At 37.3% G+C, this 24,205-nt stretch overlaps 1 protein-coding gene and 1 long non-coding RNA gene across 2 annotated transcripts; one reads left to right on the top strand and one right to left on the bottom strand.

The window, feature by feature from the left end:
* Positions 1-8,766: 8,766 nt before the first annotated feature.
* LOC121423375 lies at positions 8,767-15,843 on the bottom strand. The gene is made up of 3 exons (XR_005971279.1): positions 15,720-15,843; positions 11,584-11,813; positions 8,767-10,170 (listed from the first exon to the last, which is right to left on the bottom strand). It is a non-coding gene; the product is annotated as an uncharacterized LOC121423375 (long non-coding RNA).
* LOC121423374 (40S ribosomal protein S2) lies at positions 15,813-23,259 on the top strand. Its single transcript, XM_041618735.1, has 6 exons — positions 15,813-15,902; positions 19,149-19,334; positions 19,842-20,002; positions 20,615-20,788; positions 21,275-21,434; positions 22,811-23,259. The coding sequence occupies exons 2-6, from the start codon at positions 19,151-19,153 to the stop codon at positions 22,963-22,965; spliced, it is 834 nt and encodes a 277-aa protein (XP_041474669.1). The 5' UTR covers positions 15,813-15,902; positions 19,149-19,150; the 3' UTR covers positions 22,966-23,259.
* Positions 23,260-24,205: the final 946 nt, after the last annotated feature.

Consider the following 24,205-nt stretch of genomic DNA (forward strand, 5'->3'; position numbering starts at 1 on the left):
ACCCGGCAGTTTCTAAAACGAAAACAAAACTAAGTCATCACGAACCATTAAAAAATCATCATGCATTTGATAACATATGGGCAGCTGCTAGTTTATGACGTCAAACATCCAAAACTTAAAATTCTAATATCCTTCTTAAATCTGTATCTTCCTCGAACCTTCTCTAATATTTTTTCTGCTATTTTTACAACAAACTTTTCATCAGTGTGAACTTCTCTTTTAATTTTTGGAAGAAAAAGCACCCCGTCTTACAAAGAGTTAAGATTGATCCAATTAATCGTAGCTCTATGGAAATCCCTCAGTGTCATAATTTTTTTCTACAGGAAATTTGTACAATGTCCTTTGTAAACACACAGAAGAACGGCACCTATGCCTGTGAGCAAGGCATTTAATCTGCAATGCTCTTTTATCCTGCTTTCAAATAAATGAAAATGCTTTATGCATTATTGGTAACAACGTTTGCACTTAAAAAAAAGGGGGAGAAGAAGTAACTCTTTGTAAGACGGGGCACTGGGATTATTTTCCTGTTTGGCATGAAACAACCCTCCCCCATTCCGAGTTGCAATGGCGTACATTGGGCTAGCAACAAAAGAGAGAGGGGGGCAGATGAGAAAAGGGGAAGTGTGGGTAGACAGAAGAAGGGGCAAACAAGAAAAAATGAAATGTTATATTTTCATGGATGCGATCATTCGTATTTTGGAAATTAATGGAATTTTATTTTGTAGGCTTATTCTTATGCAATGATTTATACTTAATTTTCCATTTGAAGTGATTTGTAACATAATCACAACTGAATTTCAAGCCAAGAATGAATAATGGTCTAAATTTGAAACTGAATAACCCTATGATCGTACGATGGATCAGTCTACGATTTGTAGGCGGCATCAGGGTTGGCTATGGGCTACGAATGTTTGTGTATATCGTACAATTTCATGTGATGGGCATCGATCGTAGAATGCCAAAGACAAAGGCCGTAAGGAGTTCGCAATAGATCGTATGAGGATGTCTTTACAATATAATGCCATGCACTTGCGCTGATCTTTCGGTGCCCATTCATTGTATGATACCCTTGGAATGATCATACGATGCTCCTACGATGTTCTAGGGCTACGATAATACCATTAACAAAATAACTTCCCCTACGAAGTTCTGAATCGGTACAATCGCGTAAATATGTACTAACAAAATAATGTGATACTTAAAATAAAATAATCGATTTATTGCCAAATAGTTCCACGTTATGTGGGCTTGACGAAGTCCGACTTATACGGAACCTTATAAGTGCCAACATACGGAAGTTTAAAGGTGACTCCAGAAGATGAGATGGCCCATGCCGGCTTGTTTCCGACAACAAGACAAGATAACAGGTTGTTGGAACTCGGCATGCCGGCTTGTTTGTGACAAAAAGATAGGATGACGAGTTGTTGAATCTCAGCATGCCGGCTTGTTTGTGACAAGAAGACAAGATAACAGGTTGTTGGAACTCGGCATGCCAGCTTGTTTGTGACAAGATGACGAGTTGATGAAAGTTGGCATGCCGGCTTGTTTGTGACATGAGGACAAGATGGCAGGTTGTTGGAACTCGGCATGCCGGCTTGTTTGAGACAAAAATACAGGATGACGAGTTGTTGAATCTCAGCATGCCGGCTTGTTTGTGACAAGAAGACAAGATGACGAGTTGTTGAATCTCAGCATGCCGGCTTGTTTGTGACAAGAGGACAAGATGACGAGTTGATGAAAGTCGGAATTCCGGCTTGTTTGTGACAAGAAGACAAGATGACGAATTGTTGAATCTCAGCAAGCCGGCTTGTTTTTTAAGATGACGACTTGTTGAATCTCAGCATGCCGGCTTGCTTGTGACAAAAGGACAAGATGACGAGTTGACGAAAGTCGACATTCCGGCTTGTTTGTGACATAAGGACAAGATGACAGGTTGTTGGAACTCGGCATGCCGGCTTGTTTGTGACAAGAAGACAGAATGACGAGTTGATGAATCTCAGCATGCCGGCTTGCTTGTGACAAGATGACGAGTTGACGAAAGTCGACATTCCGGCTTGTTTGTGACATGAGGACAAGATGACAGGTTGTTGGAACTCGGCATGCCGGCTTGTTTGTGACAAAAAGACAGGATGACGAGTTGTTGAATCTCAGCATGCCGGTTTGTTTGTGACAAGAATACAGGATGACGAAATGTTGGAACTCAGCACGCCGGCTTGTTTGTGACATGGGGACAAGATGACGAGTTGTTGGAACTCGGCATGTCGGCTTGTTTGTTCCCCAGAAGCCGAGATAATTTAGGTCGTGAAGACGATAAGACGAGAAAAAGAGCCAAGAAGACGAGGCAAAGAAAATAGTAAAAAAAGGCAAGATCCTGGATCTCGTCAAGTCGACTTCCAAAGGACAAGATAACAAGAAGACAAGATCCCAGAACTCGTCAAGTCAACTTCGTCATGACTCGGCATGCTGGCTTGTCCATGACAAGAAGACAGGATGACAAAATGTTGGGACTCGGCATGCCGGCTTGTTTGTAAGAAAACTATAAAAAAAAAAAGTGTCCACAGAAGACGAGATGAAAAGACGAAAAAAGGGGTCAAGATGACAAGAAGACAAAAAGACGAGATCCTCGATTTTGTCAAGTCAATTTATTTAGGATGAGAAGACAAGATCCTTAGACTCTTCAAGTCGATTTCGTCAGGGAAAGAAGATAAGAAAACAATATCTTCGACCTCATCAAGTCGACTAAACTAGGACGAGAAGATAAGAAGACAAGACCCTTAATCTCGTCAAGTCGATTAAACTAGGACGAGAAGACAAGATACAGAATCTTGGCAAGTCAACTTCGATAGGAGGAGAAAAGAAGAAGACGTGATACATGATCCCGTCAAGTCGGGTTTGTCAGGACGAGAAGACAAGATGAGTTGCTGAAACTCGGCAAGTCAACTTGCCTAGGCTAGCCATAGCCTAGCCTAGCATTTTTCCCCTGTCATTAATGGCAAGTTGATAAGTGTTTTAAGGTCAAGTCCACCCCAGAAAATGTTGATTTTAATAAATATAGAAAATCAAACTAGCTGAAAATTTCATCAAAATCGGATGTAAAATAAGAAAGTTGTGACATTTTAAAGTTCGCTCATTTTTACAAAACAGTGATAAGCACAACTCAGTGACATGAAAAAGGAGAGTCGATGATCGATGTCCCTCACTCACTACTTCTTTTGTTTTTATTGTTTAAATTATACAATATTTCATTTTTTTACAGATTTGACGATAAGGCCAACTTGACTGAGCCATATATATCATGTATATTAAACAATGCTAATTCGCCATGTTCAGGGAGGAATTAATCGTTGTTTCACTTGACAATAAGGAAAAAAATTGAATATTTCATATAATAAAATTCAAAAGAAATAGTGAGTGTGTGACGTCATCAGTCTGCTCATTTGCATACCGACCAGGATGTGCACATTGGCGGCGGAGCAGAGGATTATCTTTTGTGTATGGGGGGCGGCTATTGTTGCGCCCCCCCCCCCCCCCCAAACACAAAAGGTAATCATCTGCTCCGCCGCCTAAGGATGTGCCTATAACTGTTTTGTGAAATTAACCAAACCAAAGCTTCAAAATGTCACAACTTTCTTATTTTTTCATCCGATTTTGATGAAATTGTCAGTGTTATACTAGTTGGATTTTTTTTCTCTTTTTTTATTCAAATCAACTTTTTGTTGGGGTGGACAAAAACTTGATTTGAATAAAAAGAGAAAAATTCAACAAGCATAACACTGAAAATTTCATCAAAATCGGATGTAAAATAAGAAAGTTATGGCATTTTAAAGTTTCACTTCATTTCACAAAACAGTTACATACACATCTCGTTCGGTATGCAAATGAGGAGCTGATGACATCACTCACTATTTCTTTTGTATTTTATCATATGATATATGAAATATTTTTATTTTCTTGCCATGTGAAATGAAGTTTCATTAATTTCTCCCTGAACACGTGGAATTCCATTATTTTAACATTTTGTGCTTCAGGCAAGGAGGTCCTAATCGTCAAATTCGTAAAAATAAAAATATTGTATAATTCAAACAATAAAAAACAAAAGAAATAGTGAGAACCATCATCCCCTCTCTCATTTGGATGTAACTGGCTCGTTCATATAACTATTTTGTTAAAAATAAGGGAAAATTTGAAATGTCATAACTTTCTTATTTTACATCCAATTTCGAGGAAATTTTCAACATTGTGCTTGTCTGATTTTTCTCTATTAATTCAAATCAACATTTTTCTGAGGTGGACTTGACCTTTCAGAATTGGATCTATAGATCTAAACCTAACGTGCCTAAGGCCAATAAGGGTACCGGCGATTTGAAGGTGCTGATTCATTCATGGCAACGCGAACTATCACAATTTTGTAAAGATAAATTCCACGCGCATGCGTACCCTTATTCCGAATTCATGAATATTCATATTGGCTAGTGGGAAAAATAATTTCGCTTCCGGGGGGGGGGGGAGGGGGCAGTCAAGTGTATTGCTATACACACGCGTAGCCAAATTATATCCAAACACCCCCTAAACGAGTTTATCTCTGTGTGCAAAATAACCCCCCAAACAGGTTTTTCGCGGGCTTTATTTACACATTTTGGCCCCTAAAAAAGTTGTCGCCAGAATATGACCCCGGGGGAAAAACATACCCTAAACACGTTTGGCTAGTAAAAAAAAAGCTTTGGAAAAAAGCATACCCTAAATACGTTTGACCCTACGATTGACCATTGACCAGTCTTTCAAAACTACCCCTTTTTTGAAAATCTGTGTTTTTTATACCCTTAAAAAGATGGTCCGGGCTGAAAATATATCTAAATAGAGTAAAATTCACAGAGCAAAATGCTAAAAATTTCATTGAATTTTAAAGTTTATCAATATTTTGTGAAAACAGTTGTATGCACATCGTCATGAATATTCATTAGGTGGGCTGATGTCACATACCCACTTTCCTTTTTCTTATGTTATTACATGAAATCATAAATGTTTCATTTTTCATGCATGTGTAAATGATGTGTCTCCATTATGATGAAATAAGCTGCGACGATTAATAATTTTTTTGAATAAACCTAATTTCATGATAAAATACAAAAAAAAGTGGGGATATGACCTCATCAGCCACCTAATGAATTTTCATAAGACATGCCTAGAACTGTTTCACCAAAATAATGCAAATCTTTAAAATTCAATAACTTTGTTACCCGATTTTGATCAAATTTTCAATTTTGCTTTGTGGATTTTACTCTATTTATTGAGATATAAATATTTCCTGCCTGGACCATCCCTTAACGAGTGCACGCGCGGCCCACGTTAAAGAAATCCACCCCTTAAACACGTTTTTTTTTTGTCGCACGTGTGTACAGTAATATATTTGACTGCCCCCCCCCCCCGGGCTGGGGTCCCTTTGGTAACAATCAGATAAAACATACCCAGTCAGACAAAACATGTGAGAAGCCGGTCCTTTCATAAAAAACTATTTATACACCCATTATCATAAAAAAATAGATTTAAAAAAAATATATCATTTCTCCCAGAGCATTATGGAATTAGCATTATTATTGTAAGTCTAGTGTAAGTCAATGAAACGCTAAACCACTGCCAAATCTGAAAAATTTGAAATATTCTAGAATTTGTATTATAAACAAAAGAAAAACTAAGTGTGCGACACAATCAGCTCTCATTTGCATATCACCTGTATTGTGCATATAACTGTTCTCTGAACATACAATAGGTGAAACTCTATGACATCATAACTCTCTTATATTAAACCTGACTTTGATGGGATTCTCAGCATCATGTGATTTTTTTTTCAATTCATTCATATCAACTTGTTTTGTGGAATTGACATAGGTGGTGCTTCATAGAACTGTTGATAATTTATTAGTAGTAGGCATCCTGCTGACCAATTCTTGGTTGCAAAATCAGAATCTCAATCATTACGACTGACATCAGATAAAATTAAACTCCAACCATTGTTGATTTCAATTCTTGTTAAAACAATTAATTTGGATGCATATTTGATTTACAGAAATTGATTTATACTTCATAAAAAAAGGAAAAATCTATGGTAAATTTACCACAAGTGCATGCCACCTATCATTTGTAAAGATGTATGTAACTTACAAATAGATTTGTGAGACAAGACCCACATGATTTGCATTATTTTCATTAATTATCCGTATACATTTAAAGAAAAAATATTACATTAAGTCAACAGCCCCAACTGGCAGTACACAACGACAAATGCAAACTTAACATCATATACAGTTGATCTACTCACTTAAACTTTTATTAACAAGTTCAGTGACAGAATATTCTTATCATAATGTTATCTTTTACTCTAGTCTCTAGCAAATTAATGTTAGTAAATTTATGTACCCGCATGAAAGCATATTGATTTTTTTTACTTTCTACTTGGTTTAGTTTTCTCTTTATCAAAGACACATAAATGTTGATAAAGTAGTATTTACGATTCAGAAAAGCGTATTTAATTCTTATGAAATGTAACATTGTAACATAATGTAATAATGAATAAGCCAACCAGTAAACAAACATTCTACATGCAGGTTACAAGTCACGACAGAAGTAGGCTATCTATTAAAAACACATTTATTATGAAAATGCAAGCATTTGTTGAAACAAACAAATTTTTGCTGTTTCTTGCTGAATATTTCAGGTTGGGTGTCATATAAAAAGTAGATATTAACTTTCTGGATTTTCTCTTTGGAATGAAAATACTTTCTGCCAAATGAGTTGTGTTATCATTTCTTCCATTTTTTTTTACTCAGTCATGCTTGAAACAGGCGAAAGAATTAGATGAACGAAGACACTAACCTAAGTTTTACAATATGTTATTCATTAATGATATTTGTAATAAGGTTATGATAAAACATTGATGATAATCATTGGTTTCACTCTTTCTAGGATGAACACAGAAGATAAGTCTGGTAAAAGACCAAATTGTAATATCGGGCTATTTGAACTTTTCTTCAGTTACAGTAACATAGTAGTCTGTAAGCACAGACACATATTTGACACTTTAACCATAGCATGTCTAGAGTGAAGACTAGCTGCCAAACTCTCTGGCCCGAATTCACAAAGATGGTTTTTAAAACCCACAGTTGAGTCCATGGTTTATGCAGATTTCCTGTATAAATTACGCTTAATTAAGCGCGTATCTGCCGCGTGTATAAGAAATGTCCAATGATGATGCGCGCTTTTGTCACAGTACGCCAAATTGATGCCCATTACCAAGGTAAGATACGCTATTTATTCATGAATCCACTGTTTGAAGAGTGGACTCATGAATAAAATAGTGGACTCGTGAATAAAATAGCATGGATAAGCAAGGCAACAGGCGTCAATATTGCGCACTGTGACAAAAGCGCACATCACCATTGGACATTTTTTATACATGCGCGCAATAGGCGCTAAATTAAGCATAATTTAGTGAATCTGCATAAACCATGGACTCAACCGTGGGTTTTCAAAACCACATTTTGTGAATTCGGGCCTCTGTGTCAAAGAGCCAGCCACAGAATAGGGAGAATCTAGTCTTACTACAAGGGTCTGTGCCTGCAGACTAGTTACACAGTATCCAAATTTCACATTTTGTGCATTAAATATTTGCTATATTTGAGTTTTTCAAATAGTGATCATCAAACATTTTTATCTTAAAGTACACATGAAATAAATGTATTATTAATTCCCAGCTAATCAAACACTATTCATATTCAAAATAAAAACAGCTTTCCAATAGACAATAATTTCCCTGTACCATTACCCAATTGGTAAAACAGAAATTGATTCCTGTAAGTGTAAAGTACTTTTAACCACATTTTTAGTATTTTGCCCCCATTTTGCACAAAAAGTACAAATTGGTATTCAAACTAATAATACATTCCAGGTACACCTTGTGTAAAACAACCCCTCCATGTATTTTCACAATTTTGAGTTCACTTTTACTTAGTCAAAAACATGAAATTGCAAACTAGGATGAAAGCAACACCAACACTTCTTTCATTTCATTTTATTTCGTTAACCTTGTATCATAAAAAAATGCACATATTATGTTTGAGAACATCCTATGAAAAGACACCCTTTCACACAAAATCTCATAACGATCATGCAAACACAAAATCAATAGCAGATTATATATTGCATTTCCCTTCCAGCTAATTACTAGTAAATTTATAAAAGCATAAGGCTATCTACATCTCGCATCACCTCTCTATCCAGTACCATCATTAATTAGAATCACAGAATAACATATTGGCCCAAATTCACAAAGGTGGTTTTTAAAACCCACGGTCAACGGGTCAAGTCCATGGTTTATGCAGATTTCCTATATAAATTACGCTTATTTTAACGCGTATCGGGCACATGTATAAAAAATGTCCAATGCTGATGCCCGCTTTTGTCACAGTGCGCCAAATTGACGCCTGTTGCCATGGTTATCAACGCTATTTTATTCATGAGTCCACTGTTTGAAGAGTGGAATCATGAATAAAAACAGTGGACTCATGAATAAAATAGCGTATCTAACCGTGGTAACAGACGTCAATTTGGCGCACTGTGACAAAAGCGCGCATCAGCATTGGAATGTTTTATACACGCGCCCGATACGCGCTCAATTAAGCGCAATTTACACAGAAAATCTTCATAAACCATGGATTCAACCGTGGGTTTTCAAAACCACGTTTGTGAATTTGGGCCATTGTATACAATTTTTATATATATGCATATAAATAACATCTATATTTTATCCACACAATGCTATACAAAAAATAGACCTTGGTCTTGGTAGTTCAACAAAAATCATGTCCATGGATTTCAAGCATCCTGTTTCCCATTCTCAGGAAATTCCATTACAGTTTTTCTAATCCCCCATTATTTTGTCTATAGATGAAGGAGATAAGGTAGTAAGTGGAATATCTGCTAGTCTTTTGTCAAGGCCATGTGAATTATGTTATGGAAGAGACCTGTGCTCCGTAACACAAAGGTTTTCGATGGATTGCAAATATGAAAGAACCGCACTGATTGGTCCCTGGTCAGTATTTTAAACCAATTGCGCATGTAAAATTGATATTGATTGGTCAGTTCATTTAGCAATTGATCGCTATTCTTTGTGTTATGGAGCCCAGGAGGAGACCAGCCAGCATAAGAGGGATGCGTAGTAGGCCAGGGTGAATGTGCTCTATCACAAGGGCCTTTGGATTCCAGTAGACAACAGGGTATGAATAATTCACTAGCATGCCACTCTGACCAATTAAATCCACACCTTTGATACTGATACTTAGTGTGAGCAACCGTGACATTCCTCAAGATCTTTTGGATAAAGTCGCCTAACTAATCAAGGGGTTTGAGCCACCACTCTGCATCTGATACAAACATCATCAGACATAGGACATCTGGCATAGGACCTTGCCTAAAGTCTGCTGAAAGACAATGTCAAAGTTGGCTTAGATTTCTGTTAAGCTACCAAGACAAAATATATACAATGGAACCCCATTAATAAGAACACCAGTTGGGAAACTTACAGATATGGATAGATAACTTCCCAAAGGCTCTGTCACACTGTCCCATGCAAGCCTTGGGTGTGAGTTGTGGGTAACTATATTTGCTACCAGCAGGTTGCCTGCAATGACAGTTTCTTGCAGTATCTCACACACAGTTAGCAGCACGAGCACAAGCAGATTTTGAACATGCTCAAACCTTTGTTGCGGACAGGTTGCAAGCAATCACCTGCAAGACTAGACCAAAAGCTTCAGTCTCTGTACATTGGTTGTTCTGCTGAATTAATGTTTGCTCCACTCATGTCATAAATTGTTAAATAAATCCCCAGAAACGACAGATATTCCTGTCTACTGCAAGGCTTGCACGGAACAATGTCATGTGACAGGGCCTTTACCCTTTCTTTTTATGTTCTATTATATTATAATTCTGCATATTATCAAACAAGATTTCAAACCAAAAATAATAGTAGTCAAAAGGGGTTAGCTATAATGATGTTCCACTGTACCAAAAGAGCTGAGATTCTGACTCTTGAAGATTGATTTCCAACATGGATCTTTAAAGTAGGGGCACTGTATCCGATCTCAGCACGGTCTTGAGTTAAGAACAAGGTCTGTGAATCTAACAAATATAAAAGATAAGGAATGAGTTAACAAGGCAGAGCATTAAACAAGGAATGAATTACAATTCGTCTTGGTCTTTATTAAAACACAAATATGAAAGGATTAAACAATTGAGTCACTATGACTGTGCTTTGAAATTTTCAACTTTTTATTTTAGCTGATTGTATTATCATTTCATAATCAGGGGCGTGACAGGAGTCGGTGGCCAGGGGGGGGGGCAAGAGCCAAAAATTTCCCAGTCATATGGTATGAACAGGCAGTGGTGTAAAGAGCAAAATTTTTGAGGGGGCCAGATATGGCATATCCGGCAGAATTTTTTTAAGATGCGAGCTGGAAACAATTTTGAGATTTTTATTACTAAAAAATCAAATTTTGTGATAGATTTTGACATAAAATTCACAGAAATTCCTAAAAAATTGGCCATACGATTTTTCATATTCCATGGCTTTCCCTTCATGATTTTCATTACGTTGCCTCCTACATTTACTTTTATTTCCCCTTGGGTGTGGAACCAAGACCCTAACCCTACCCCCCCCCCTTACGCCAGGAAGGGTCCATACAGGGAGGGAGCATTATAGAGCCTTTTGAAGGTTACCGATGAAGAGTGCCTCAAAGCTGCGTTGGGTCTGGGGCAGAGCCCCCGGTAGCTTTGGAGATTTATCCAAAATTTTGTCAGCGTGAAGCTCGCCCTAGGTTTATAGGGACATAACGTATAACAGGAGGATATTTCAAGCCTTTGGCTAAGGACTATTTCATCCCAAATGCGACCGTTATTGCATAAAAGTTAGCAAGCTTATAACACAATGTTATTATGCAGTCCAACTTTCTTCCCACTTTACTTTCAATTTCGGCAGCCCGGTTGTATTAGGGTGTTCAATTTTTTCTTTCATAGTCCCTTTTCTTCGTCATCCACTTTAGCATTTGGTTCATTACATTTTACCTTCATTTCCCGCTTTTGTTTGCCATTTGTCATCAAAATTTATTTCCCTTTCTTACTAATCATATCATGCTAATGCATTAGTAGGCCTACTTTGGAATGATTTGTTCTTTCTCATATGTTTTTCTTTCGTTGCTCTCCACGCTTTCCTACTAGTTTCCATTTTTCAATGTTTTTCTTTTAGCTTTCTTTTGAATTTTTCTTCTTTTCCTCCTTTCCCTCTTTTCCTCCCCTTTTCCTTTCTCTCTCCTTCCATTTTCTCTTTTTTCCTGTTTATTCATTTTTCCCCCAGTAAAATCTGCCAGGGGGTCAGCTTGCCCCCCCCCCCCATAAAGTTACTTAGAAAGAAGTTAATAAAAAAAATTAAGATCAAAAGCAACACTGCTGTCAATGGGTGGGGGTTACAATACCAAATATAGCATAAACAGCCTACAAAAAGTTAATATACCAGGATTATCTAGTAAATTATCTTACTTGATAGAATCTCTGCAGAAGAAAGCCATCTAGTCATCATCCTCGGGAACAAAGATATCATACTCCTCTAGGAAAGCTGCTCCTTCTTTGCTGATTGTTGCACCAAAATAAAGGAATGGGACTACAACGGCAACGACTTTGGGCAGTCCAAACCGCATTGAAAATGGAGCCTCTAGCATTCCGCCATTATCGTTTGTAGTTCTATGGCGGACCACAGTACGGAGGCAAACCTAAGATTTTAAGAAAAAGGTGTCAGAGGAGAAAAATTAATTGGAGTCTCGTTTTCATATTCTTCAAATTTCAAGAAGATTATGCCGCTTCTAACGTTAGGCTTAGTTCAGTTGCCTATAGTATGGCGTTGTGTAAAAGCATGCCTCACTGCTAGTATTCAGTGCAGGTATGAATAGAGTTGGAAAACTCTGTCAGAAGGGACACAAATATGTCAGTTCCTTGAACCGGTACATACAGTTGAGGGCGAGGCTAGAAGTTCACGTACATGTACGCCCAGGAAATTCAAAAGAAAAGTTTACACTTGCCTAACATGAAATTTACTGTATCTTATATAATATTTGTGCTATCATGACAAATTTGATATCAAACAAATGAGTATGCCATGCCCCTTTATCACATTGCTTTGTCATCAGGATCTGACAAATATTTAGGTGTCATTTTCCCCAAAAAATCTTCATATCTTAGACAAATAAAAAATAAAAACTTGACAAAAACATTTCATATTAGTGCTAGTTGCTTCTCAACAGAAATATTTCAGATCAATAGAAAATGAAATGTAAATCATAGATCTCACATTTCAATACAATTTATTATTTATATGAAATGATGTTTGAAAATACAAAAAGACTCCCGGGAGGGGGGGCAGTCAAATGTATTGCTGTACACACGCGTGGCCAAATTATTTCCAAACACCCCCTAAACAAGTTTTTTTTTCTGTTTGCAAAATAACCCCCTAAACAAGTTTTTTCGCGGGCTTTAAACACATTTTGGCCCCTAAACAAGTTGTCCTCAGAATACGAATCCGGGGAAAAAGCTTGGGGGGAAAAAAACATACCATACACACGTTTGGCTTTGGAAAAAAACATACCCTACATATGTTTGCCCCTGCGACTGACAATTGACCAGTCTTTCAAAACTACCCATTTCTGAAAAATCTGTGTTTTTGATACCCTTAATGAGCACGAGTGGCCCGCGTCCAAAACTGAAAAAACACCCCTTTTTTAAATGCATTTTTTTTGTCACGCATGTGTACAGCAATATATTTGACTTGCCTGAGGTTAGTATACTAATACTAACCTCGCAATACGTGTGAGTGTCCCCCCCCCCCCCCGGAATTCCGATAGGCAATATGATTTGGCAAGAATATTATAGGTATGTTACAAAAGCGCCCTCTAGCCCTAGGTGCATTCTGAATGAGGCATTGAGTGTGCTGGCTATAATTACAGAGCGACTGTGGGGGCTTTGCTTTGTATTGTGTTTGCATGTGCAAGGAAAGGTTATTCCCCATGACATCAATGTTTGGAAAGACTTCCATATGTCCCCTCCACTAATTTAAAAAAATACTTCCCCAAAACCCCCTTCTGTCTTTCTCTTTTTTCTTCTTTTTTTCTTCTTACTTCCGGTGGGTGCTTGGATTCGAACCTCTCGCTGCAGAACGAAGCATCTCCAGTCCGTCACCTTACTCACTGAGCTAGCAGGAATTGTTGAAAGCCATGGGTTTCATAACAATTATCAACCAATATTACGACTAGTCTACTCTCAAAGAGTATTGAGTATTTATTTTTCTGACTAAATAAACCGATGCCATTGGGAATTAATTACACACGCTCGAATTTTTGACGGAATAAAGCCATATTTTGGTATGTATCCGACTTTTCCTTCTTAAATCTCTTAGATATATGTTAGATAATTCTTGATAAACCTTCTCCATATTTTTTTTTAAATTTTAGTGGAGGGGACATATGGAAGTCTTGCCCAATGTTTTTATGTAGTTGAATGTTTATGGCAGCTGTCTAGACTTGAAAAAAATTCTCACTCCATGACCTTGAGAGTTGAGACTCTGTGTGCTACTGGAACTTGGACCTTGCTTTCAACCTCTTGCTATTCACATTTACAGGTATCATCCCACGCTAAAAGGTGTTCATCCCGAGAGAGCAACATTTTAACTATATTGTGGTGAAATTTGAACGAAATCTACTGAAGCTAAGTGTGTTTCTTATGTCCCTGTTTTGGCGGCGTCTGTAATTTTGGGGAGTATTTTTGGGCACTTCCATATGCAAATGTATGCAGGGCTACCAAGTCTCACGCATTATGCGTGACGGTGAGACTCAAGCATTTTGGACTCTTGTTCATCCCCTCAAATCTCTGTCTCACGCAACTATCACAGCCTATCCCCATAGGCCTATACATTGTACACAATGTCTGTGATCTCACTCAGATTCACAGAAAATCTCATGCATAGCTGGTCTTTGAACTTGGCATCTCTGATGTATGCGCATTGTTGTTTTCTTTTACTAGATGGGGGGGTGTTTCACAAAGATTTAAGTATGACTTAGGTCGCACTTAAATGTTGACGCGTACATTATAAGCAACGCGCAATCTTATTGATCAATACGCAGTAGTGCGCGTCCTCTTGGCATGATCTGACCAATGCTGTCATGCCTTTTATACTGCGCGCAACTAGACATTTAAGTGCGACTCTAAGTCATACTTAAATCTTTGTGAAACACCCCCTAGTGTACCTTGATCCCAATTAAGATCACAACTTTTGGCTTAAAAAACAAAGGAATACATAAGAATTTAATAGGCAATTTATACGACCTTAAAACTACAATACCTTTCTTATTTTGGGGGCTATTGAGATGAATGAGGTGTTAAATTAAAGATCTTGATGAGCTCTAAGTAAATGATGCCATGAATGATGAAGAAAACAATATTTCTGAGATTTATTTTTTTTTGCAACATACAGTGTACCTATGTCCTCCAAAGATAATTCCAAAGATTCAATGATTATTCATAATAATATAAGGATCATTATCAACTGAAATTTTCATATAAAAAGAATTTCATGTTAAATCTTTATTCATTTGCTCGAGCTTCAATACAACTAGACCAAAAGCTCCGGTCTCTGTTATGTTGGTTGTTCAGCTGAACTCCGTTGGCTTCACTCACCAAATACAGAGACCGAAGTTCTAGCGCGATCTGTACAGGGGACTCAATGGCCATATGTTTATGTACTTAAAGGGGAAGTTCACCCTGACAAAAAGTTTATTGTAAAAATAGCAGAAAAAATAATAAAAAATATTGCCGAAGGTTCAAGAAAAATTCATCAAATAATTAAAAAGTTATCATAATTTCAATTATTTGATTTGTGACGTCATATGCGAGCAGCATTCCTACATAGCGTGAATTGTAAAATATCAATGAAATGTCATTTGTTTCAGAAAATTGAAAATGGTTGTCACTGTACCTTTTTTACATCAATAGACAAATCATTTCACACCCGATCATGAAGAGAAAACAAAATTAAGTCATCAGGAACCATACAAAATTTGAAATTCATGCATTTTATATAACATAACATATGGGGCAGCTGCTCGTTTATGACGTCACAAATCCAAAACTTTGAACTTTGATAACTTTCTTACTCTTTAACGGATTTTCCTCAAACCTTCACCAATATTTTTTACTATTTTTTCTGCTGTTTTTTAAAACAAAGTTATCTTCAGGGTGAACTTCCCCTTTAACTTTAAGATCGGATAAAACGGGGAAGTGAATTTGCGCGACAGCCGAGGTAAGTCACTGTTTTTGTTCCTTTTGGCTGCATGCTGCACGATTGCGAGCCGTCTTGTGTACGAGAACTAAAAAAAAATGTTAAAAACTCCTCGAAACAGACGGCTGCCAACTGTCTACAATACAACACAAATCAAGACAATACTCAATACTAGTTATCATAACCTTGTTCACTGAATGAGTGCTCAATAGCACACATGACACAGCTGCAAACACAAAAACATCAACGCATGGGACTGAGGTGGAAAGCTTGATGGGTGTGTGTCATGTTTGCATAACAAATGCCTACTAATTAAGTACGAATTGACATCCTTTCATTAAACAAAACTTACCCTGCTTTGGATTGGATGAATTCTATTTGTTGCATTTCTCATGAGAGAAACAAATCCTCTGCCAATAAAAGACATTTTAGCTGAAATTGTGGGGTTATGGGTTACCGTGTATCTCAAAGAATTGTATTTAGCTCCCTCTTCGGTTGGAAATTTTACATGATCTCTTTGACATATCATAATCACGTAAGTGCGACATAGTGAAAAATCATGTTACAAAATCCCTGAAATCCACCTAAATATTGACTAATCATAGAATGAATTATATTAATTTCCGATATTTTGACAGGTTTCCTCCAATGTATACCAATATTATGTAGTTCAACCTTTTGCGTAGTCCTGTATTTTCAAGAATATTTAGCTATGTGTATCCCCATCCACTGCGGAGTTGTGAGGGTTGGATGTATTTTGTGATAATTATGTATAGTAATTAGTATACTATAGGCCTAGGCCTACGGTACATGGTTGTGTGTCCGGACAGGTCGGGTGTCCGGACACATGACTTTTACTCTCAATTTTGAAAAGTTTAGAAGCAAATGTCTTTGACTTTTTTAAACACATGTGTAAGAAAATTGGCCAAATTGTGTTTTGGGGAACCACTCGTAGATTTGTGTACGTGCACTTGTGTACAAAGTGAATGGAGGTGGAAATGGGGAACCGTGCATGTGACTGAACATGCTGAAGCACTGCTGTATGAACTTGAAGTGAATGGTGGTTCCCAATATGATCATGTCTGATAATGCCAGAAAATTTTAAAGAGAACAAATATTGATGGTGATATGCACTACTCAACCTATATTCAGTAGAGGCGCTGGTCCAAAAATTGGGATTGTCCCAGAAAACAAGGATATCCTCATAAACCAAGACAAATCATGTCTTGATAAACTGAGACTGTCCTTGTTTACGGGGACGTTTTTTTTTCACTTCCCCCTACGGGACAAAGACAGCAATTACGGAAATTGAGAGTGCTAAAAATGGATTCAGTGACCTCAATTCCCCCTAGTTCACCGTCTATTTTTCATGACTTACCGTCTTCCAACATGTCCAACATGTCCAATAATCTTGTTATGAAACCTGATATGTTTACATTGACTAGCACACTTGATTGGTGTCGGCACTTGACAGGTGAATGAACATTCCTAGATTTCTTGTGTGAAGAAATCCTTATAAACTGAGACAGTCCCTGTAAACTGGGACGATCCCAATTTTCTGACCAGTGCCTCTACTGATATTTTGGCTTATTCTAATGAGATAAAAAAGCAAGATCTTGTTAGGTGTCCGGACCCCCAACCCCCCACATGCCCCATCCTACCGTATGGTCGGCACTTGGATTCCATTGAAGCAATTGATGCATAAACATGATTCAATGCAATGTTGTCCATCTAACTTTTAATGTTAGATCAATATTGGTTGTAATTCACCCTTGTATTTGGCTTAGCCTTGGATTCTTGGAAGTTGGAATAAACTTCAAATAGGAAGGGCAAGTGTAGGGGGGGGGATAGCCAGTAAAAATAATTTACTTTTGCACCGTACCGTATGCTTACTATTACTAAAGCTAGGGATTCCATCCCATTCAATCATCTGTGTCGTGTGTACCACCTATAAAAATAACCTGAAATTTCCGCCACCGAGATTTCGACTTTTAAAAGATCCCTGGGCCTGGCCTAAGTAAAAAAAGGGCCAAATCATGTACCTCAGGGAACAATGAGAGGTCAAAGCAAAGGTCATTTAGGGTCAATGAACTTAGAGTTAGACCATGTTTGTGGAGAATCAAACATCAAAATCCTTAACCTAAGTCCGAAGGTTAAGTTTTTGAAATTTTATCACAACTTCGAAAGTATTTGGACCTAACGTTCATGAAACTTGGCCATAATAAGGCTAATTAAGTATCACTGAACATCCTGTGCAAGTTTCAGGTCCATGACCAAGATCAAAGGTCAATGAACTTTGGCCATGTGGGGGTATTAGTTGAATTACCATCACAACTCTGAAAATGTATTGTTCTGGTTATTAAAACTTGGTCATAAAGAGTAATCGGTTACACTTAGTAATTCCGAATCACGTAAATTGCATATACCTCGATGTTCGTTAATCCGAAAACAAAAGGGTTTCTTAATTTGAACATTTGTGGCATTATTCCGAAGGTTAGTTATTCCAAAGGTTCGATAAAACGAAATAAGGTTTGATGTTCCGAAGGTTCCTTAGCCAAAAAAGAAAAAAGGTTTGTTCGTTCCGAAGGTTCTTAAGTCCGAAAACAAAATAAGGTTCGGTAATCATTACGTTTTCGGACTAACGAACCTTTGGAATTCCGAACCTCATTTCATTTTCAGACTTTCGAACCTTCGGAATTTCGAACCTTTCGGAAATACGAACCTTCGGAATATCCGAAACTTCGGAATAACGAAACATCAGAATTACGAATGTATGAGAGAGTAATCAAGAAGAAGGAGGGGGGAGTCGGGTGTCCGGACACTCTATATTTTTGAAGCCTTCTTTTTTGTCTTTGGATTACACTAAAAATATGAATTCAATAGTTGTAATCATCTTCTATTTTGTTCTTTATATTTCCTAACATTTTGTAATAAAAATTTATGAAACTTCGCTTGTAAATTTTTTCCAAATGACATTCTAAAATTGATTGTCCGGACATACAACCTGTCTGGAAATGCAACAACTGGGTATATCACTGAACATCCTGTGCGAGTTTCAGGTCACATGACAAAGCCAGGTCATTAAAGGTCAATGAACTTTGGCCATGTTAGGTATTTGTCAACTATTACCATCATAACTCTGTGTGTAAGTGTATGGATCTAGTTCATAAAACTTGGACATAACAGTAATCAAGTAACACTGAACATCTTGTGAGAGTTTCAGGTCATTTCAATGAACTTGAAGTTTGGCTATGTTGGAGGTAATTATAAAATTGCTGTTGTAACTTTCCAAGTTTATGGATATGGTTTATGAAATGTGGACATAGTGGTAATAAAGTACCACTGAAAAGTCTTAGGTCACATGATCAAGGTCAGATATCATTTAGGGTCAATAAACGTATTGTATCATATGAATATAGTGTTTTTTTGAATAATTATTTTATAGTAGTTTTCTAAGTCAGCACTGCTGCTATAATCGATATTATATTATCATGTAATGCAGGTGAGACTGCCAGAGGCGTTTCACTTGTTTTTTTCTTAGGATGATTCTTGTGAATGCTGTCCACTCTTTAATGGAGCAATTTCCAAATGTGGCCATAAACAGACAAAGTAAACAAAAACATGTTCTTAAGTGAAAAAGCAGAATTTGCAGACGTTATCTCTGGCTTGTAGTGCTGCTTTAACCTGTTTTAGTGTTTCCTCTTTTCAAATGAAGAGAATTTGTTTTCCTTCCCTTCCTGCCTTAGATTGCTTTATTCTTTTGTCTTCATCAAATTTGTAGCAATGGCGGACTCAGCACCAGACGCAGGACCAGCCGGTGGTAGAGGAGGTTTTCGTGGCGGCTTTGGGTCAGGTGGCCGTGGTAGAGGTAGGGGTCGCGGACGTGGCCGTGGACGAGGTCGTGGAAGGGGCAAGCCAGAGGACAAGGAATGGCAGCCAGTTACCAAACTTGGCAGATTGGTAAAAGGTGAAAGTTTGCACAAATCTGTATTGTTCAACAGTTCATGTTGTAGTCATCTTAATACAACACTGCCACACAAACAGGAAAATAGTAGATTTTCCATTTCTTTACTTAAAACAAATCTTGTTTATTCAAATTGAGTGATCAGTATGTCATTGAAAAATATTTCAAAATTTTCCAACATTTGAGACTAATTTGTATTGACAAAGTAACCCGGGTATATATTGAGTTTTATCAGTTAGGGTGTTTCAAAGTGTTCGTTGAATATATGACTTATTGGGCTCACATGATCTGCAAATCAAATTACAGACTAACAAAATGCTTTCTTTTTAGTTATCAAGCTCATGACAACTGGGATATATATATTGCAGGAAATTACTTAAGCTTTTGTGCCACTTTACAGGGGTATTAAAATATAATCTATTTGGTGCCTTAGAGGTTAGTTTGCGGCAAACTAATTATTAGCCAATAATAATTTCTCCCCTTACAAACCAAACTGTTCTCACCTCACAGACCTGAAGATCAAGGATCTGGAAGAGATCTACCTGTTCTCTCTGCCCATCAAGGAATTTGAGATCATTGACTTCTTCCTTGGCCCCGCCCTCAAGGATGAAGTGCTCAAGATCATGCCAGTCCAGAAGCAGACCCGTGCTGGACAGCGCACAAGATTCAAGGTATGTGCCTTCTGCAAGGTTCCATTCTAAAGGCTGTGGCTTGTGTTGTATTATATTGGAGTTTCAGACCAGACATTTTTATTTTAAGCGCAAACTTCACTCAAATTTTCTTATTTGTGTGTTTTTAAAGTGGAAATTTGAAAAATTCTTGGGTGAATTCAGTCCTGATTTTGTTAACTGATAAAAGAAGTTCCTCTATTGATAAGTTTCCAAGTGTGACATAACTGCAACTTCCATGGAAACCAGTTCTTATTTAATGGTTCAAGATGAACCATATTTGTGATGATCAATATAATTCCTTTGTGCCATCACACTAATTAATGCCTTGCCAAATGATTGTACTGAGAATCATGGTTGTATCCAACAAAGAGAAGTGAAACCAGCACTTTACACTTATGAAGGTAATAAGTATTTTCTCTTTTCCATTTGAAATATTTCCCCTCTTCCTCTTCTGAAAAAGTTTGGACCCATTTAAAAACTATGTTAAGCAAAATATACTCAAAAATAAAGGGAGGGCTTGAGAGAGATTTGAATTTTAAAATTTGTATAAATTCTTTGCATTATGTATTTGTGTGACATTTCCCCTATGCATCATTTTGTGTTTATTTTCAGGCTTTTGTCGCTATCGGTGACCACAATGGTCACATTGGTCTTGGAGTGAAGTGCTCTAAGGAAGTAGCCACAGCCATCCGTGGGGCTATCATCTTGGCTAAGCTCTCTATCATCCCAGTCAGGAGGGGCTATTGGGGTAACAAGATTGGCAAGCCCCACACTGTACCCTGCAAGGTGAGTGGAAAGTCGGATCATGATTTGCACAGTCTATTTATTCATTTTTTTTGACAAACTCCTTCCCCCACCACTAAAAAAAGGAAGATGAAATGATTTAAAGAAACATGTGAATGAATAAATGAATTAAACAAAGAAATGTTCAGTCTGAAAAAATATCTTTATTTATATTAGATAATTTCTATTAAAGTTGTTACAAAAGAAACCTTTGTTGCAAGGGGTTGACAGTCTATCCACAATTTACACCTTGGGTAGTTGTGCACTGTGCAGAAGTTATCTTATTGATACACAAGTATCTTCAATCTGGATTATAGTTGGGAGAAGGATGATATTTGTCCAGTGTCTCAAACCAGGGTTTAGCCTATTAACTGAAGATTCTATCAACTGACTTAATGATTGTAAAAAAAATGTTACCGAAGTCCCAAGTGTTTTTAACTTTCCTTACAATCGATACTTACACTTAAAACCTTACTATGGTATTATTAGGTTACAGGAAAGTGTGGCAGTGTCTTGGTGCGTTTGATCCCAGCACCCCGTGGTACTGGTATCGTCAGTGCCCCCGTACCCAAGAAGCTTCTCCAGATGGCTGGTATTGAGGACTGTTACACCAGCGCCTGTGGACAGACGGCTACCCTTGGCAACTTTGGTAAGTAAACGGTGACACCGGTGCCTCTTGATGCTAAGCGAATGTAGTAGGGCAGGTCCAAGCTATTCGACTTGGACGTACGGGACATTTAGAGACTTTAAAGTTGTGTAACATAAAAAATAAATGCACAACAGAGAATCTTTTATGGATTTTGGAAGGCCAGTTGTGCCCTCTTTATTCAGTAAAAAAATTAGTAATCTACAATTCCCATTAATGATGTAATATTTTATTTAATAAGCGCTGTGACGTACGGGACCAGACAAAAGCTGATTTTTTTTTTAAGTATGTCATTAAAACTATGTGAATAAGAATAAGGCAAAAAGAAGCTGCTGAAAACTGCTTATCCAAAAAAAAAGAGCCAATGGAGTAAATTAGAGAGTCAAAAGGGGCCTAAACTTTCGATCCTAGCAGAATCTTCGTCGGAGGCCTTTTGACTCTCTCATTATCATGTTTTCATCTTTTATCTTATCAAGTTTCATAAGCCATGAATGAAATGATAGAACTCATTGTTGTTATTATGTAATAGCTCAAAATATAAATATCTGCGCTGTGACGTACGGGACATTTGTCCATATTTAAAATGAGTGGGGAAAGTGAAATTTTATCAAAATTTATAATTAACTTGATGTAAACCAGAGTAATTAAGTTTTACATGGATTGTCATGATTGATATATATTTCTTTAATAGTATACAATAAACAATACATAGGAAACATTTATGATCTTATAAATATTATGAAAGATGTCTCGCAAATAATTTGATGTGTTGTTACGCCCTGTATTACGAATGGGGAAAGTGAAATTTCATCAAAATTTATAATCAACTGGATGTAAACCAAAGTAAGTTTTACATGGATTATTATGATCGATATGTATTTCTATTGTAGTATTTGATGAAAACAAAACATAACAAACACTTTATGACCTTGTAATTATGAAAGATTTATTTAATAACATAATACATTTGTTAACACGTATGCTAATGTATGTAACTTTGTTATTTATTATAAATCATAACTTAATTATAAACCGTTTACCAAAATATTTAACCACTGATATAATATCATTTATCTCAATTTACTTTATCTTTGCTTTGGTGTGTCCCGTACGTCACACAGTACTGGATTTCTTGTATACATTCTGCCTCTCGTCACCCTGGTGGTGAATGTGTATCTGGTAGGATACAAATGTCTGTGTGATTGGAAAGAATGGTGCCGGCAGGATCACTTTTCTATCGGGAGTAGGTAAGGGAGTCAATGTGTGGAACAGCGAGCGAGTCCAATGACTTATAAAAATGTCATGTTGTGTATATACATTTAACTTTAATTTTCACTTGGTCACTCATTTGTTTTTGCATATCATCCTGTACATTACAGCCAAGGCAACATTCCAGGCCATCTCCAAGACGTACAGCTACCTGACCCCTGACATGTGGAAGGAGACCGTCTTCAGCAGGTCACCTTACCAGGAGTTCACCGACCATCTGGCCAAGAACCATAAGGGACAACCCAAGCCTAAACTCGAAGCCTAAGTCACACCCCTTCCGCCCCCTTCCTGATCACTGTGAAGGAGGGGTAAGGGGGTAGCGGCCTCTGATTATCAGGGCTTATGTAGTAAGCCTTGAATACCCCTCTGGTAAAGGAGGGTTCCCCGCTAAAAGCGGGGCTCCTGGCTTAAAGCCGGGAAAACATTGCTATGTATAAAACATTGCTCTGTACTGCAAGTAAGATAATTTTTCATTCTCTCTAATTCACTTGCCTTCAGGTTTATTTCCATCTTAGCTTTATAATAGCTACATTTGACAGAAAGCATTTCAATAGAAGTCCAACTTGTCTGCCAACACACTAAAGTCAAATGATTTAGAAATGTAATGGAGAATGTATCGAGAAAAAGCTAGTAAAAAAAAGAGAAAAACTATGAATTTGCCCCATTTGTCATCATTTGATCGTAATGGTAAGAAATGGATTTGATCGAGAGTGTGAGGGGACTATAAAGTGAAGAAAAAAAAGGAGTTCAAGGTCTGGAGAAGTTGAGGCATGGAATTTGAAAGATTTTGTAGACAAAATATGGGAGTGTGAATGTCTAAAAATTCAAATTTTTACATTTTATCAGTCGGAACTTGAGCCATTATTCATGAGTCCACTCTTCAAACAGTAGACTCATGAATAAAATAGTGTATCTAACCATAGTAACAGGTGTCAATTTGGCGCACTGTGACAAAAGCGCGCATCAGCATTGGACATGTTTTATACACACGCCAGATAAGCGTAATTTATACAGGAAATCTGCATAAACCATGGATTCAACCGTGGGTTTTCAAAACCACCTTTGTGAATTCGAGCCTTACAATTTTATATCCGGCTCTTCGCGCATGCAATCAGTGATTGCGCAATCAGCGGCCAAGTCTGAGGGGGGGTCAAAGTGAACCCTTCCCACCAAGTATATCCTGGTCCAAAATAGCCCAGTTAAAATAGGGTAAAAAGAGTATGAAACCTTTAGAACTAGTTGCTGTGTGAAAAAGAGAAAACTGCAGAAATGATTGAAAGTTTGAGAACACAAAGGGGAATCCAACTTTGGGTCATGTTGTTTGAGAGAGGAGAGAAATAAGTAAAAGGGAATGGTAAAAGTTTGAAAGAAATTGGACAAGCAGTAAGAAAGTTCTGACCACTTTAATATTGAGATCCCTAACACTAAATTTCAAATTGGCACCCGAGTATTGAGTCAATTACATGTATTTGTAACTGGTAAGGACAACTTTCTCAAACGCCATG

The sequence above is a fragment of the Lytechinus variegatus genome, chromosome 10, assembly GCF_018143015.1.
Source record: "Lytechinus variegatus isolate NC3 chromosome 10, Lvar_3.0, whole genome shotgun sequence".
In the NCBI taxonomy this organism is placed as follows: domain Eukaryota; kingdom Metazoa; phylum Echinodermata; class Echinoidea; order Temnopleuroida; family Toxopneustidae; genus Lytechinus; species Lytechinus variegatus.